General features: G+C 35.2%; 3 protein-coding genes across 9 annotated transcripts; 2 read left to right on the forward strand and 1 right to left on the reverse strand.

Annotated features, from left to right (window-relative positions):
• The first annotated feature begins 1,762 nt into the window (after positions 1-1,762).
• On the forward strand, positions 1,763-7,174 carry LOC125224022 (uncharacterized). Of its 6 annotated transcripts, none has more exons than XM_089060674.1 (8): positions 1,763-1,932; positions 2,031-2,180; positions 5,590-5,651; positions 5,720-5,786; positions 5,918-6,177; positions 6,281-6,409; positions 6,506-6,776; positions 6,892-7,174. In XM_089060674.1, the coding sequence occupies exons 4-8, from the start codon at positions 5,738-5,740 to the stop codon at positions 6,894-6,896; spliced, it is 714 nt and encodes a 237-aa protein (XP_088916800.1). In that variant the 5' UTR covers positions 1,763-1,932; positions 2,031-2,180; positions 5,590-5,651; positions 5,720-5,737; the 3' UTR covers positions 6,897-7,174. The 6 variants fall into 6 exon arrangements, with proteins under 6 accessions (XP_088916800.1, XP_088916696.1, XP_088916709.1 ...); XM_089060570.1 differs by having other exon boundaries at positions 1,764-1,932; positions 5,918-6,201; XM_089060583.1 differs by having other exon boundaries at positions 1,764-1,932; positions 5,724-5,786; positions 5,918-6,201.
• A 1,267-nt stretch (positions 7,175-8,441) lies between these two features.
• On the reverse strand, positions 8,442-9,592 carry LOC125218250 (uncharacterized). Its single transcript, XM_048119887.2, has 3 exons — positions 9,194-9,592; positions 8,959-9,108; positions 8,442-8,877 (listed from the first exon to the last, which is right to left on the reverse strand). Exons 1-3 carry the CDS (start codon positions 9,554-9,556, stop codon positions 8,671-8,673), a joined length of 720 nt encoding a protein of 239 aa, XP_047975844.2. The 5' UTR covers positions 9,557-9,592; the 3' UTR covers positions 8,442-8,670.
• A 921-nt stretch (positions 9,593-10,513) lies between these two features.
• On the forward strand, positions 10,514-16,827 carry MCCA (methylcrotonyl-CoA carboxylase alpha chain). 2 transcript variants are annotated; one of them, XM_048124432.2, is made up of 16 exons: positions 10,514-10,920; positions 11,455-11,576; positions 12,024-12,171; positions 12,767-12,904; positions 13,141-13,236; positions 13,329-13,388; positions 13,484-13,576; positions 13,663-13,774; positions 14,347-14,451; positions 14,966-15,102; positions 15,290-15,524; positions 15,613-15,770; positions 15,886-16,002; positions 16,134-16,379; positions 16,460-16,555; positions 16,644-16,827. In XM_048124432.2, the coding sequence occupies exons 1-16, from the start codon at positions 10,597-10,599 to the stop codon at positions 16,665-16,667; spliced, it is 2,211 nt and encodes a 736-aa protein (XP_047980389.1). In that variant the 5' UTR covers positions 10,514-10,596; the 3' UTR covers positions 16,668-16,827. The 2 variants fall into 2 exon arrangements, with proteins under 2 accessions (XP_047980389.1, XP_047980391.1); XM_048124434.2 differs by having other exon boundaries at positions 10,784-10,920; positions 11,451-11,576.
• The last annotated feature ends 800 nt before the right edge of the window (positions 16,828-17,627 follow it).

A 17,627-nucleotide genomic window follows, 5' to 3' on the forward strand; every position in this document is an offset into this window, starting at 1 on the left:
AAATCTCCTTATTTATGATCAGTTCGGTAATGTGCAAATTCTTCTTTACCTCTTCCTCACTTAACTTCAGGGAATCCTACCAGAAATTCTTGAAGAACTTTTGACTGCTAGTAAATCAATTTTTTGGGTTGCATAATTCATTGTTATTTCCCGTCTAATTGTTACAAGCCACATCAACTGCCATCAAAATGTTTAAGTTCGTGTGCAAAACCAAAATACAGTGAGTAATTGATAGAGGACTTTGCTGCACTAATGGAGTACATTCCCTGCCCTGCACTGCACTCACTGTGTATCCTTAGTTATTTGGCATGTTTATATCTAGCTAGTTATTACTAGTTTTTATTATCATAAGGAGTCTTTGTTGGAGTAAGAGTCTGGTATTTATCTGTTAGAGTTGAATCAAGTTATATAAGAGTCTTTAGTAGTTTCTTATAAATAGAATGCAGGGAATTTTGGGGACGTCTGCTACTGAGTAACTACAAATGAGAATAATGAGTGAATTGTGTATGAAATATTCGACAGCAAGTTAAGAGACATAATTATTCTTCTTGTCTCTCTAGTTTGATCATTGTTTAGCCTAATTGCCAATATTCATACTATTCTGCAATTGTTGTAATTACAAATACTGCTTTCTTAAATTTTGCATTTACAATATACCCATTTTTTATGTTGCTTTGCCAAAGCATGTCCAATGTACAACCAAATTTTGGTGTTGCAATTGCTGTTTTGAAAGATGAGTTGAAGAGGTGTGTCATCTCTGGCAATCTCTGTATATTTAAAAATGTTCTCCTACTCTGAATGCAATAGCACATCATAGCCTAAAATGATTTACGATGTCTTGATATAAAGTCAAATGGATACCAAATTCTTCTCAACAGACTGTATGATTTGTTTTTTAGGAAGCTGATGATCCTCTAGTTCGAGATGTAGTAATTTAGTACTATATGCTACTATCCAGATAAGTGCTAATTCTATGTATGTTTACTGGAGTCAACTACCTTGTTTGGAGAAATCCTCCAGTTTAACCAGCTATGGTAATAAATCCTGAACAACTACTTTGTTCTTTAAAATATTACAGCTGCATTTCATGATATATCAAAGACACATGCCACCTAAATGGTACTATTTGCTTCATTGCAATACGACTGGTACACACTAAGTGCAGGGAAGCCTTGCTACTTGAAAATATTAAGTAGGAAAGATACATAACTGTAATATTGCTAGATAGTGAGGTGCATTGTTTATGCTGGAAAATTGGATATAGTTTATTAAACATGAAGTTGCCAAATTACTTCTAACCTTGGAAATCAAATATTGTGATTTTTTTTCATCAATAATTGAATTGTTCCAATTTTTAAGCTAATAAATGTTATGTTCAATTATTAATCGATTCAGTTGTTAAGGCATTATTTTTAATTTTGTGAGCAACATTTTTAGGGAGAGATGTTGGAGGAAACCTATTGTCACAAAATCGAAATAAACAAAAAAGAAAAAGAAAACAGTAGTAGTAATTAACAATCACACGCATCAAGTATTTTATGCTTGAAGAGTCACTAAATATACGATATCGTGGTTGAAATCGATACAAGTTTTAAAAAACATAAAAATTGGTGAAATATATTACTGAAATTAGGTAAATATTAGTGTTTGATTTGAAAGCCGCCATTATATTAGAAATACACGTATACTAGTTATGGAAATAAAACAGGTAACGGTTAAGTATTTCTAATATATATTTTCAGTTGACTATTTCAATGCGGAGATAATAGTGCCTCGAGACTAGGAAACGAATAATGAAAAAAAATTGCTCTCTCTCCAACCACGCCTCTCTGTCTCTCACTCAATTCCCAGATTCAGAGCATTTGGTTGCTCGTTCGAACCCAATTATACAAAAACAGAGAGCTCCTTACACTTGTATCCATACGAATTGAGGTAATTATCTATCCATACCAACTGAATAGAATTCCTTTGGTTCGTATCATCCATACGAATTGAATTGATCTGGTTCCCGATTGATATCTGCTCCATAGATGATAGGAGAAATTGGTGATATGGATTGGCGGTCGAGCGCCGGGGAGAGCTACGATGTGCTCCTTTGCCATGGATGCTATTCAACTGGATTGAATTGGACTAAAGTTGTTCTGTTTCGAGTAATATATACCCAACCTCTTTTTAATGTGGTAATGTTTCAGATTTCTTTGTTTTCTTGTTTGTCATTTCATGATTTGCCGTGCCTCTTTGAGTTGATTTTACGCATTACAAGTTATATATAATTATTTTACTAGAATTAACTTATATGTGTCCTAGACACAGAGGTTAAGATATGAGTAATTAGGGTCCGTTCTCTCACGGAATTGAAATTGAATTGTCATGGAAGTTAAGGAATGAGTAATTAGGGTCCCTTCGATACACAATTGAAATTGAATTGGAATTACAAGTTAAACAATGAGTAATTAGGGCCCGTTCAGTACACGAAATTGACACTGAATTGGAATTAGAATTATACGGAATTGAATGGAAGTTAAGGAATGAGTAATAAGGGTCCGTTCGGTACACAGAATTGAAACTGAATTGGAATTACAAGTTAAACAATTCATGACACGAAATTGAAATTGAATTGGAATTAGAATTATATGGAATTGAATTTGAAATAATTGAATTATAATTCAATTCCAAATCATTTGCTTGGTAAATGACATACTAATAGATGTGAAATGTGTATAGTGTGTAGTGTATTTGTGTGTAGTATGTGAATGTGAATGTGTCCAATTTTATAACTATTTGGAATTCCAATTATCTACTTTTGATGTGGAATTTGAGGCAATTGGAATTGTAATTTGTAAGAATGAGTGCACATTCAGATCTTAGTTCTAGAAGAGTTAAAGAATGGAAGCAGAAATCAAGACTAGAAACTAGCCGTTAGGAGTTAGTTATTCTGTTATGAGAGAGCAGTTATTAGCTCTGATTCTTGTTTTCTTGTTTCAAGTTAGTTAGTGGCAGTTACCACTCTTATGCCAGCTTAAATAGCTCAGCCCTTGTATCTTGTAGAGTTAGAAATCAGTCAATAAAGAGAATACCCTTTCTCCAAGAAAATCCTCTCTACATTTTCATCAAGAAATCAGTGTGTGTGTTCTGTGTGTTTGTGTGTGTGATTGTTCATGCTGTGAGTGTGTGAGATAATTAAAGAGTGTTAGTCTTGCTGAGTTAACATAATTCAATTTTAAATCAAAATATTTGTGGTACCAAACATTAAATTTGGAATTGGAGCCGCTCCAATTCCAATTCTGCAGTCCCATTTACATGATACCGAATGCAGCCTTAGTGTAATAAACTTATCATTTTAAGTTTAATAAGGGAACACTTAATAACTCATACTAATAGAATAAAGTTAGTATTAGTACAAGGGAACACTTAATAATTCATTCAGTATTAAAAACTTAAAAGGTTAGTGCAATGCAAGTAAAAACCCTTCCCTCCTCCCTCCTAGCTTAACATAGAATACACTTGGAAAAAAAACCCTTCCCCCTCCTAGCTTACATAGAACCCACCAGCAAAACAAAAACCCTTCCCCCTCCTAGTTTCACACCCTTACATAGAACTTACCCCTAGAAAAAGTCCATTTCCCCACCTGATTCCACACCCTTAGAACCCATCCCTGCATCTTTTGCATCTTTCTCCTGGTTCCACACATGTAAATATTATAGGGTTAATATTTCATGTAGTTATCTAGCTAGCAAATCCTTCAAAAAGAAAAATCATCTTCAAAAAGTAAACCCTTGTTCAAGTTGTAGGAAGTTTGAAGAATCATGTCCACAAGCATTGGTTAGTAACTATTCCTTTTCTTTTATTTGTCTTATAATTCTTCATTTATGTGATTAGCTAGCTCTAACTAGTAATTATGATTATAAATCACTAATTATACACCCTAAATCGAGTTGGTGTCATCTGGTCTTGCTCAATCATGTTTTTTTTTGTTGAAATATAAATTGCCTACTAGTTGTTTGCTGAATTTCCTAAGTCAGCATTTTAGCACATTTTAAGAGATAGTTGATACATGTTTGAGTTAAATGGAGTCAACATTTTAGCACATTTTAGAAACACAAAGAAGTCAGTAGATTCATATAACTCTCTGTCCCAGTTACATCATTCTTTTTTTAGCACAGTTTACCTGAGATTTCCGCATCCATGTCTATGATACTTAACCATTGCACTAACTTCATTTTCATCCCAGTTCTCCCATACCTTTACACAACCATTACGGAAGAGCAAACTTACAAGCATTATCACTCACATTCTTTAACTAGATTAGTGACTCATTGTCCATAATCTGAATCATCAAGATATGTGTACACTCTTTCACAATCATGCTTAGCATATCCTAACACACTTGCTCATCTGAAATATGGTACTTTCAGCAACTTATTAGGGTACCAATTACAACAAAACCAGCTCCCAGAATAGTGTCAACACGATTCCCATGATGTTTTCTTATTAACATCACCACTTTTACATTAATTGATATCCTAGAGATGAAACTCCTATTTCTCTACCGTTTGCGCTTATAACTTATCTTTCCACATCTAAATTCTACTCCCCGGTTTAGAGTATAAGGCTAGCTAATTGCTCCACATATATCATGATTCCATTATTTTCTGCGAACTATTACTAAAAGGTTATCATCAAAATGGTTAAATCCACTTTTCAATTTCCATACATCTTTCCAATAGCTAAGTCCCTATCTTTCCCTCTCTCTTTCCTTTCCTAATCACACAAAAAAACAGAATGCATCGCATAACACATAAATTGATATCCTAGAAATGAAACTCCAATTTCTCTACCATTTGAGCTTATAACTTATCTTTCCACATCTAAATCCCAGCAAAATGCTCCACATTTAACTCGATTCCATTATTTCCAAAGCACAAAAGAAATTTTCTGACAATTATAACTAAAAGAAAAGATGCAATTTATCATCAAAATGGTCAAATCGACTCTCGGATTTCCATACATTGTTCCAATATCTAAGGCCTTATCTTCCCATCCCTCTTTCCTTTCCTAATCACATGGAATAAATAGAATGCATCACATATAATTTGATATCCTAGACATGACACTCCAATTTCTCTACCATTTGAGCTTATAACATCTTTCCGCATCAGATTCCAGCAAAATGCTCCACATATAACACGATCCCATTATTTCCAAAGCACAAGAAAAAATTTCTGTCAGTTATAACTAAAAGAAAAACTGCAATTTATCATCAATTTCAGACCTTGACTTTCCATATAACATTCCAGTAGCTAAAGCCCTATCTTCATCTCTCGTTTATTTCCTATTCATAGAGAATCAAGTAAATAGAATGCATCACATAACACTGCAATACTTCAGCTTGTGTGTGCGCGTGTGCGTGTGTGAGATGGAGATATAATTACTTTTGAGTAAAGATCGAGTGAAGAATGCCTCTGATTTCTATATCATAATTCTCTAACTTTTCATTTTGTTTGTTCATCTTTTTTATATTAATAATTAGATAGTCTTTGCCTATATCATAATTCTCTAACTTTTCTTTTTTTTGTTCTATTTTTTCAGAAATATCGGGAGGTGATGTATTAAGTGACCCTAATATAGAGAATATTCCATTCTTTAAAGAGGTACACATTTTTTGTAGTGTTATTTTTTTGTATGCCACAATCTTATTAATTAATTTTTGTTAATTTAGGCAGAGAGTTGTTTGCTGATGACAAATCCCGCCTGCATTCACCCAGTCCGAAATCAAGGAAACACAAGTAAAATTTAAAATTAGATTCTTTACTTATTAGCATTGCCTTAATGTTTATAAATTGTTAGTTTTTTTTTCGTTGTTAATTGTCATACATGTGTTATGCATTCGTCGTCACGGCAACGATGTATGGTGAAGAGGTCGCAAATAAGAAAGCCTCTTGTCTTGGAGCAGTTCAAGAGTTCATGGACTATATTCATCGTTTCAAGCGTCCAAGACTTGTTGCAGAATCAGGTTCATTTGATGTCCCTTTGAAAGGGTTTCCATGTAATTTTGTTAACTCATTTGGCTATGTCAAGAAACATGGCTTATCCCCTGAGGCACTTTATCCGTGGGTGGGTCACCCAAGTTCTTCAAGATATGAACCTCCTAATGGCGACTGGGATGGTATTGTGAAGGTGGGGGAATATGAAGTCAAAGATGTGAGTAATTTGTATTACATAACATTTTATAAACAAAAACTCTTTATATTGATATTTTAATCATTGGCTGATTGAATAGCATGAAAAGATTCGGATTAAAAACTTTGTAAGGCTGAAGACCCATGATGACGTTGAACGCATGCTGCATAAGCAACCAGTGGCTAGTTCTGTTTTATTTACACCGGAATTCATAAGGTGTTGTAGTGGGGTATGAATTACTTTTTTTTCTACATTTCAATTTTTAGTTTATTAATTGATAAAATATTTAAAAACATTATTAATTTATATTGATATTAATTGTTAGGATATTTTGAAACCGGTACCTGTATCGGTGTCGGATGCACCAGTTCATGACGTAACCGAGCCTTTGGCGGAAGTAGATGTGGCACGTCATGCCATAACCCTTGTTGGTTATGGACAGGAGGGCGAAGACAAGTACTATATTTGTCAAAATACATACGGCCGCAGTTGGGGTTACAAGGGATACTGCAAAATCTCAAGAGATTTACTTGGCCGTATGTTCGTTCCAGAGGAAACTGAGAGTCCTAGTTCAACTTCAAGGAAGAAAAGAAAAGGTGACAACTTGGTTAAAGTTAACTTTTTTGCTATTTGTTTTTCATATATATTTGTCTTTTTTTATATTGGTCTAACTTTGTTTTTTTTTATTTGTGAATGAAACAACATTTGCAGATTAGCAAAACTTGTGAAGGTTGAAAGCACTTCTATGCTGATGTTTTTAGCTCATGTTGCAAAGAGAGTTGGTGAGATTGAAGCTGAAGCGTCTGATTAAAACTAATGTCCCTTATTTTGCTCGATTGTTATATTATGCACTATATATTCTCGAATTGTGTTAGGACAAATTTCGGGGGTTGCTTGCAAAATGCAAAGGGGAGACCTTGCTTCAAATTATCTTTTGTCTGCAAAACATGTAGCTTCGCTTAATATGCTATGTTATCAGCCTTTCTATATCTAACTGAAATCGTTAGTTGCATATTAGTTGTCTGCTTTATGTATTGTGATACTTCTTTATATATTGTGATACTTCTAAGAGTCCATTTGCTATGGAAGATATGCCATTTCAGTAGCCTGTGTTAGTATCTTGGCCGCTCAAGTGCCATCCTAATATTGTCATTTTTGTAGACAGTGGGGAGGTGTGACACCATCTCTGGTTTGAAAACGCCACCACGATTAATTGGTGTATTTTAATTGGTTCCGATGTGTCAAATAGTCTACTATTTTGTTTGTTGATTTTTTCAATCTGCTCAAGTTCTATTTGAATTCATTTCTACTCACTTTGCTTCAATATCAATTGCTGGTTTCTATTGTTGGATAGTTTAGTGGCACTATTGTTGAATACTTGACTGATTGTCCAGTAGTGCCTATAGATGAGTATTAGTATCGAATTGCAGTATACTTAGCTTAGCATAAAATAGTTGGAAATTAATGTAAACAATAATGAAGAACAACATCTGCAGCATTTTAGGTTAGGTCTGTGATTTTGGGAACTATGGTGCTAGTAGATAATATGTTCGTTGAGATGCTAGCTTGATGAATTAAGGTTGTTTACCTGCATTTTGCTACCCTCGTATGAGTGTGGAAAGAGGTGTCATTAGTGATGGACAGAGTTCATTATTCTTCCAACTCATTTTGTGTGTTTGCTTGGTTAGTGGTCTGAGATAATTCTCTAAGAAGCAAATTGACTGTCTTGTGTGGGGGTCTTATATTGAAATGATTTGCCGTGCCTTGGACCGGTATAATTTGTACTTCCATGCATGATAAACATAAACCTATTCCTCAAGAAATAATTGAGAATCCAGAATACTGTTGAGCTTGCCTTAACTGAGTAAGAAAAATCATTTTGGTTTAGTTATTGCAACTGTGCTATTCAGTGGAAGTGACTGCAAATGATACTCAGTTATAAAGAAATTTTATTCAATTGCTTCAGCTGTTATATTTCCTTATATGATTGATGAATGAAATCATCTGCAATGTGATGATCCCTTTTTATATCATGTTTTATTTCATTCATTGTTGATACGACGTGTGTTTTGAGAAATCTTGGAAGTGTTATATCCTCAAACTTTAGAACTGAATAAAAATCCAACCAACTAAATAATTTGTATTTATAGACCTAAAAAATTGATCCTAATAGAAAAAGGAATCAAAATTCTAAAAAAATGTTTTCCTTACTGAAAGTAAATTTGAAAAACACATCTAATATTCGAGTATATTTACATAGGTAATTAAACACACAGTTGCATAAATAGAACACTCACAAGCTTCCGATCCTGCTAAGGAGGAGGAGGATTGTTGATACATAACATATCAGTTGTTCAAGATATCTAATCCGATAAAAACATAGTACTAGTAGCCAAGCAACCTAAAACATGTTCTAGTACATCATAGTATCAATTTGTCTAATAGTAGCATAAGTAAACACATGGATGGATACCAAGATAGATAAAACAATCAAGCCTCGGCTGCATCTGGTTTGAGGAGCATCCACTGATGGAGTTCCCAAGGTTGACATACGGGATGATAGACAATTGCTCGAATAGTTTCTGTTTTTGCTTCTTCAACTCTTTTCACAGCAAGAGTCAAAAACAGCAGATTGAATGGGGCGTACGTGATCACAGCCTTGGCTACTTCCACAAGCTCGAAACTAGATTTGTTTTTCTGCAAATTAAAAACACAATTCACTACTCATCAATAAACTAGTAACAAATTTGATTACATATCAAGAGAATAATAGCATACCATGTCAAGATTGATTTCGCGAATGGCAATGTTGGCTGCATCGTTCACATAATCACGATAGCCCGGGCCGGCACGAGACAACCGAATTGGGATGAAATAAAAGATGCCTTGCCTCATCCAATAAGGGATATGCGCATCCACATCAAAACCCTAGATAATACTATTAATTACTTCAAAAATCCAAATTAAACAAGAATTGGATTGAATCTAGTTTAATTACATATGAAATACTTACAAAGCTATTGCGGACTTGAGAGATGTATTCGAGAACAGGCTTGCGGTCGTAAGGAGCTCTTTCCATACCCTCGAGCATCTCCTCATCGTCACTTGAGAAATAACCTCTCATATCAAAATCTTCGTCTTCGAACATCAACCTTCTTTGGTAGGGATAAATTATATCATATCTATCTTCGAATTCCCTTACCTCCCTCGTTTTCTTCTCCTCGCCCTCGCCCATGGAGGAATCATCGATTTTCGCAATTTCGCCACCCAAATCGATTTTCGGTACATCATCAATCTCTCCTCTATTCCGTTTACAACAGGCACCGGAATCCGGATCCGATTCTGTTCCCCCAATCGGGAAATTAGGGTTTTCCATGTCAATTGCGATTTCAGAGTATTGTTTTTTCCTTTTATTAATATGCTACCGTATATAATTTGGTGATGGTGATGGTGATGGTGATGGTGATGGTAATGGATTGGGCCGACAGCATGAGTATTCAAAATGGGCTTCCTTTTATTGCTAACATATAGTATTACCTCCGTTTTACCTTACCACTTACTTTTCGGCTCGTCATAGACACCTTACGCTATTCATAGTTTAAACTTTAAAGTTATAATTAATGCATTTAAATAATATGTTACACTTAAAATTTTAATTTAATTATACTAAAAAAATTAAGCTCAAATTTACAGTCTAAAATGAAAAGTGCAAATAATATAGGATGGAGGGAGTATTAATTTGCAATTATCCGACCATGGTTAAATCAAAATGACGAAATCAACATTGTTTTGAACACGATGATGTCATTATATTTTAGTGCTACAATCGTAAAATACTATTTCCTCCGTTCCTTCATAGTTGAGTCATTTTTCCATTTTGGGAAGTTCCTTCATAGTTGAGTCATTTCCATAAATTTTTCCTCTTTCTTACTTTACTCTCTCTTACTTTATTCTCTCTACTTTATTCACTTTTTACTTTATTATCTCTATCTTTTTCTCTTTCTTACTTTTGTATCTATTTATTTAACACACTCAACATTCATTTCTTAAACTCCGTGCCGAAAAGTTCCGCCTCAACTATGAGGGAACGGAGGGAGTATTCTGTATAAAAATTTAAAAAAAAATGAATTAGAATTTAACTCTCACCTATCTAAAAGCATGCTATGATTTGAATAAAAAATATCTCTTTTTACATTGACATTGGGCCAATTATTCGTCAACAAATTGTAAGCAAAATATGATAGACATGCCACGCAATCGCTGCACCTGCATTGTTCATCTATCCATATCCTGTATAAATAAGTATAGTATAACATTATTTGAATTAAATTTAACAAATCAACGTTCATAAATGCAATGCAAAGCAGCAGCTTCTTACTATAAATTCATCTCTTTAAACGCATAAACTACGAAACGATGTCGTCTTTAGCTTCTCTACTCCGCAGAAGAACCAGGCCGGTACCTCTCCGGCTGAGAGGATTCTCGTCGAATTCAATCGACCGAGCTACTGGAAGAATCGAGAAGCTGCTAATCGCGAACAGAGGCGAAATTGCGTGCAGGATTATGCGAACGGCGAAGCGCCTGGGGATTCGGACCGTCGCCGTGTACAGCGACGCCGACGATCGGAGCTTGCACGTCAAATTGGCCGACGAAGCCGTTCGCATTGGACCGCCGCCGGCTCGTCTCAGCTACTTGAGCGCTGCCGCCATCATCGAAGCCGCTTCCCGAACTGGCGCGCAGGTTGTACGCTGTGCTGATTGGTTGATTCTCCGTGTTAATTTTTTATGTGGAAAGTCAGCTTGGATAAATTAACTTGGTGATTACCAATTGATGCTCATAGAAGTTAAATGATCTAAAACATGAGTGAAAAATTGAAATGATGAGTAAAACTGGATGCATCAATTTCGCTTGGATAAGTAACTTATTAATCACCAATTATGCAGTTAAATGTTCTAAAACATGAGTGAAATTTGGAAATGATGAGTAAAACTGGATGTATCAATTTATGTGGAAAGTCAGATTGGATAAAGTAACTTTGGTGCTAGGAAGGTGTAGATGATGCTCATTGAGGATAAATGTTCTGAAACGTAAGTAAAATTTAAAATAATGAGTGAAAGTGGATATCTAAGTTTTCATGGATAGTCAATTAGAGTCCATTTTGATGAAATTAGGGGTACAAAGGTGGTGTATATTGCATAACGTATTTTGATGTGTGTGGTTGTTTGGAGTTTTTGAGACACATTTTGAGTGGGATGTATTGTTTGTGATAGTTAGGCTATCCACCCTGGTTATGGTTTCTTATCAGAAAGCTCTGAGTTTGCTCAACTTTGTCAAGATGAGGGGATTACATTTGTTGGACCTCCTGCATCTGCAATTCGTGACATGGGTGATAAAAGGTAAAACAACAGGGTATTGAGTTACCTTCTTTTTTTTGCATACTTCTCCCTTTTCTTCTTCATTATTCTACTCCTTTTATCCCCTCTCTCTCATCTCCTTTCTCCCCGTTCATTCCTTTTCTTATGCCATTTGGTTCTCCTCCATCGTAAAAATTTAGTTAATGCCAAGTAGTTATGTGTGATAGCTGACTTATCTCACAAAACTGTACTTCCTATGCTCTATTGACATAAATTTGACTCTTGAAGAAAAAATACAGTTGGGGTAGGATAAACATGTTCTACTCCTCATCTTGATTGACTGGTATTTGAACATCTAAGATATGGTAGAAAGGGCACAGTAGATGTTGCATGTGATAAATTAAGTGCAAAAGGTTCCTAATTATTATGTGCTATGGAGAAAATGAGATAAAGCTATTGCTTCTTAACCTTCTTCTTATTCCCTGCCAGTGCTTCAAAGAGAATAATGGGTGCTGCTGGAGTACCTCTTGTGCCTGGGTATCATGGCTATGAACAAGATATTGATCTGATGAAGTTAGAAGCCGACAAGATTGGATATCCTATATTGATCAAGCCAACACATGGAGGTGGAGGAAAGGTGATGCTACTTTCTTATTATGATCTTATGCCTATGATTATTGTTGATGTAAATGTCATAGGAGAAATGCCATTTCTGTTTTAATCATATGAATACTTTTTTCACAACTAGTAGCATGTAGGAATCTGTTTTTTTAATGTTTGTAAATCTAACAACTGCATGGAACTGAGGCACATCGTGTTTGGGCATGTTTTACTGTACTAATTCTGAGAACAGTTAGCAAGTATACTCAATGAGCAGTAAGTGCTCAAACTATGCAAGATTGATTTTGACACTTGCTTGAACCATTTTTTGTGTAATATTTACTATACGAGTTCATTTCATTGTTAATTCAGTTTGCAATTGATTCCAATGTAGTTTATGAGTTTGTTGTTGTTTCATTTTTGAAAATGAGAATTGTGTATAGAAAATGATTTTGAAATCTGAAAAAGTGACATTTGGGAAAATTAGCCACTTAGGTTATTTTCTGATCATGATACTATTATTTTATCTTTTTGTCTTTTTTATGTTTCTTGTCGTTCCTTCTATTTATAACCTGAATTAGGTCAATGTCATTGATATCCTTGAAGCATTATTGGGTTCTTGCCTACTTTAGGGCATGAGGATTGTACAAAGTCCTGAAGATTTTGTTGATTCGTTTATTGGAGCGCAAAGGGAAGCTGCAGCATCTTTTGGAATAAACACTATCCTGCTAGAGAAATATATTACAAAACCAAGGCATATAGAAGTACAGGTATTCATTTGACATTGATTATTCAGTTGGCTATATAAAACGTTTCATCTGTTAACTTTTGTTTCTGAAGCTCTTGCAATATACTGGTAAGGGGATTTAAGAGATGAAATGGTCATATTGTTACTATTTGGAAATTTCAACACAGAATTTGATACAAAGACAGGTTGAAAGATGTAATCCACTTAATGCCATGGTAGTGAGGACAGCAGTACTTTTATCTATGTTTCTAATTGTAGATATTCGGGGACAAACATGGCAATATCGTACATCTAAATGAGAGAGATTGCAGTGTACAGAGGAGACACCAAAAGATTATTGAAGAAGCTCCTGCTGTAATTCCTCTTTCAACCTTTGCTGCATTATTTCTAATAGTGAGTTACCATAATGATTTCTTCCTGATCTTTGACAAATTTTGTATATGCAGCCGAACATCAGTGGTGATTTTCGGTCACACTTGGGACAAGCAGCTGTGTCTGCAGCTAAGGTGAACTATGCTCACCCATATAATCTATGTCCATTATCACCTCTCTTTTATTGTTGTGACTCCTCATAATAAATGTCTTCTCTTTATTTTTGTAGGCAGTGAATTATCACAGTGCGGGTACTGTTGAATTTATAGTTGATACTCTGTCTGGAGAATTTTATTTTATGGAGATGAACACCCGTCTCCAGGTGATTAGATCACTCCAGGCCATCTATTCTTTTATTCTATGTCTATATCCTCTAAATGCAGAAAAAAATATCACCCTTTCTTGCAGGTTGAGCATCCAGTTACTGAGATGATTGTTGGTCAAGATCTCGTGGAGTGGCAAATACGTGTTGCTAATGGAGAACCTCTTCCAGTTAGTCAATCAGAGGTGCCCTTGTTAGGTAAGACATCTTCTATGTGGGAGCTTTAAATTCACCGTGTTTACATTGTGTTTGTGTGTGCGCTTTGGAGTTGATTTTGAGCTTTTTATATAGAGCTTGAGTTGAGATCGGATCTCAGATTGTATAGAGTATATAGATTTTAGGGCTTTTATTCCCAAACTCAGATCATCCAAATTTTTATTGATTACTGGATAAGTACGTGTAATTGTTGAACATTACCAATCTTATCATTCTTATTTATGTCATTGCATGCCTGGAAATAGGCAAATGTCGTAGTCAGGATGTTCTGATTTTGAGTCAAAAAAATTTATTGACAGGTTGTTTCTTAGGAGTATAAGTTTCCACTAAACATCTCTCACCCTTCGTGGGTTTTGTATTATGTTCTTGACTGTTGTCTTGTATAGTTGACATCTCCTAATATAGTTTTTTTTTTTTGCATCTCATGTAAAGATATGGTTACTTAATCTAATGATTAACCTTATTTTGCTCCAAACCCTGGGATTGAAATTTAATTGAACGTTTCCCACTCCTTGGGTTTATTCAAGATTCTTTATAGGATTTTCTTGTGACAGGCCATGCTTTTGAAGCCCGAATATATGCTGAGAATGTTCCAAAAGGATTTCTTCCAGCAACTGGAATTCTTCATCATTATCATCCTGTCCAAGCTTCATCAGAAGGTACACAAAGTAATGATGACTAAATCAAAGGAAAGGGCACGCCGTACCTCAAAATTTTCCTTCTAACAAATATGCACAGGGAAACTGTTGGCTCTAATAAAGGAAATCTTTAACTAATTTGATCTCCTTTTGGGTAAATTGCTTATTTCTGTTCAATTCTGCCTCTCTTTTGCATTTTCCATGCAAAAGATTATTTTTTTCCAATTGCCACCTGAACTAGTATTATACTGCTAGTTTCCATCTAATTCCACTTTAGCCAGATTATCTAAGGAATATTAATATTCCATAAATGTTTGCAGAAACTTAAATAGTTTTGGTGGCCATAGACTCGAAAAGAGAAATATACAGTTTAGATGATTTTTTTCAAAATGTTATAGCTTGTTTGACGAATAGAATCCTCCTTTCATTGTTTTATTTTTGTTGTTTTGAATATCATTCTCTTTTGATGTGGAATTTTGCACTTTTCTTGTTTTGTAGACATCTTTTCTTATATCTAGTTAATTCCAATTACCAGTTAGGGTGGAGACTGGAGTTGAGCAGGGAGATACAGTTAGCATGCATTATGATCCCATGATAGCTAAACTTGTAGTGTGGGGAGAAGATCGAACAGGTGCATTGATTAAAATGAGGGACAGCCTTTCGAAGTTTCAGGTAGTATGAACTGGCAATATTGATAAGGTTCTTTAGACTCTCAATGAATTTTATATTATATGAACAGCTACAGGAGATCTGCCATCTAATTCATAATTTAATCACCAGATTAGTTTTTCTTGATGCATAAATTTTAAATTGCAGTGAATGGTTTAATTAATTTACTAGATGGATTACTTTTTCTTAGGTTGCAGGTCTGCCAACCAATATTGATTTTCTCTCAAAGCTTGCAAATCACGGAGCTTTTGAGAAAGGAGAAGTTGAAACCCATTTCATTGAGCTGCATAAAGATGATCTGTTTGTTGATCCCGATGATGATTTATCAACTAAGCTAGTGTACAATTCTGCTGCACGTAGTGCAGCCATTGCTGCTGCTTGTCTTTGTGAAAAAGAGCATGCATCAATGAGTGAAATTTCCCCTGGTAATTCGATTTAGGACTCAACCCCCTAGACGCATCGAAGCTGCTGTATTAGCAGAATCTGTTGATACATATTCTGTAATCTGTGCAGGTAGTCTTTCTATATGGTATGCTAATCCTCCTTTCCGAGTGAATCACTTTGCCAAACGCACAATGGAGCTTGAGTGGGAAGATGAATCAAGCAAGGGTGGCCCGAAACCCGTACCTGTACATGTCACACATATGCCGAAAGGGAAATATCTAATTGAGGTTTTCTTGTTGTCTCCTCTTCTCGAGCCAATTTTTGTTTTGCTTTTGGATTCCTTCAGATATTGCACTTTTTATTTCAGAAACCCGCATCTTAACTATTAATATGCCTTTACAGACGGGAGGAAGCAGTTTTCCTGATCTCGAGCTGAACATAGTGCACTTGGGCAACCACGATTTTCGAGTTGAACATGATGGTTTAAGCACGAATGCCAGCATGGCTGTTTACCAGAAGGTCTTGAGCCAATAACCATTATAGCAAGCATGATATCTCTTGCTACATGATTATCATTGCACCTTTGTTGATGCTATCCGTTTTTCACTTTTGTACTAATTCAAGAATATGAATTGCGCCCACATTCACAGGATCAGTTCGAGCACATCGACATCTGGCATGGATCGTGCCATCATCATTTCAGATGGAAAAACAGACACGATCTCGTTGACATTGATGAATCCAATCAACACCGACCCACCACAGAGGCATCCTCACATCCTCCTGGTTCTGTTGCAGCTCCTATGGCTGGTCTAGTCGTTAAAGTTTTGGTGAAGGACGGGGATAAAGTTCCAGAAGGGCAACCGATAATTGTCTTAGAAGCAATGAAAATGGAGGTATGTCATTATTTCCTGCGAAGCTTTCCTCCACCTACGTTACGATGCCTTATCCCATTCGTGTTAACTTCCGCGTGCAGCATGTTGTGAAGGCAACTCGTGCTGGTTACATCAGTGGGCTTCGGGTTTCTGCCGGCCAACAAGTTTCCGATGGTACTCTTCTATTCACTGTAAAGGTAAGTATAAAAAATTTATTACTCATAAATATTTTTAATATTTTGGGATGTTTTGATAATGCAGCATACTGTATTTTATCTGAAACAGGAAAATTGTGGAGATGTGTCGTAAGTTGTCCAAATAAACAGGAAAATAATGTACCTCTTTCATACCTTGTATGTGTCCATATATCTCAGATAAAAGATGTAAGAATCTTGAAAAAATACATCAAACAACTATTTACACTTTCCAGTGTGTGTTGATTTGAAGTTTGCCAGACTTTATTCTTGTATCCAAGTGGGTTATGTGGGTCATCATGTTCCTAAATCTTTATGTCTAAATTTATTTCCTCGTTTTTCTCTGTTTAATATCATTACTACATGATATCACAATTAAATTCGTGGTGGAGCAGTGTCCAAAAATGAAATTTTATGGGACGAAGGAAGTATAATTTCGTAAGTGTATGTTATAATGTACTAATTCATGGAATTTATTCGATTAGTTTTATGCTTTAAAGTTTCGAACCTTATAATTGTGGGAGGATTTGTGTTCGTAAATCACGCCCATTGTTCTTGATTTGGGTTCGTAAATCACACCCTTTCGATTATATTGCGGCTAATATTTGATTTGGACCATCTATTTTGCGTCTAAGGATTTTTAATTCTTAGTTTTGCATTGTCAGTTTTACCTAGTGTGATTAGGAGTCTTGTTTACTCATTCTACTACCTTATTTCACTTATACTCCATTATAAATATAATGTATAAAAGTGAGCCTCATATTCTACTATTTTTTTCACCATGAACTCAATCGAGACTTTTAATTGTGGACTTGGATTGAAGATGCCAAAATTGTTAGATATGGGGTGTTCTTGTTCTACTATTACTTGGCCCAACAAACTAGTAAAATTATCTTCAATTTGGTGTGACATGTATGAGTAAGAGTGGTCCTTCAATATTATTAACATTAAAAGCAAATTCTCTGTATCATGCATGATCTGACATAAATTGAATATATAGTCTTCTGCATAGTTGAGTTGACAGTGATGGTCTCATTTTAACTCTCATGGGTAAAAATGGTTTCACTGCATAACC

This window comes from Salvia hispanica, chromosome 1 (genome assembly GCF_029641045.1).
Source record: "Salvia hispanica isolate PSC_SH4W2 chromosome 1, Shi_PSC_v1, whole genome shotgun sequence".
Taxonomy (NCBI): domain Eukaryota; kingdom Viridiplantae; phylum Streptophyta; class Magnoliopsida; order Lamiales; family Lamiaceae; genus Salvia; species Salvia hispanica.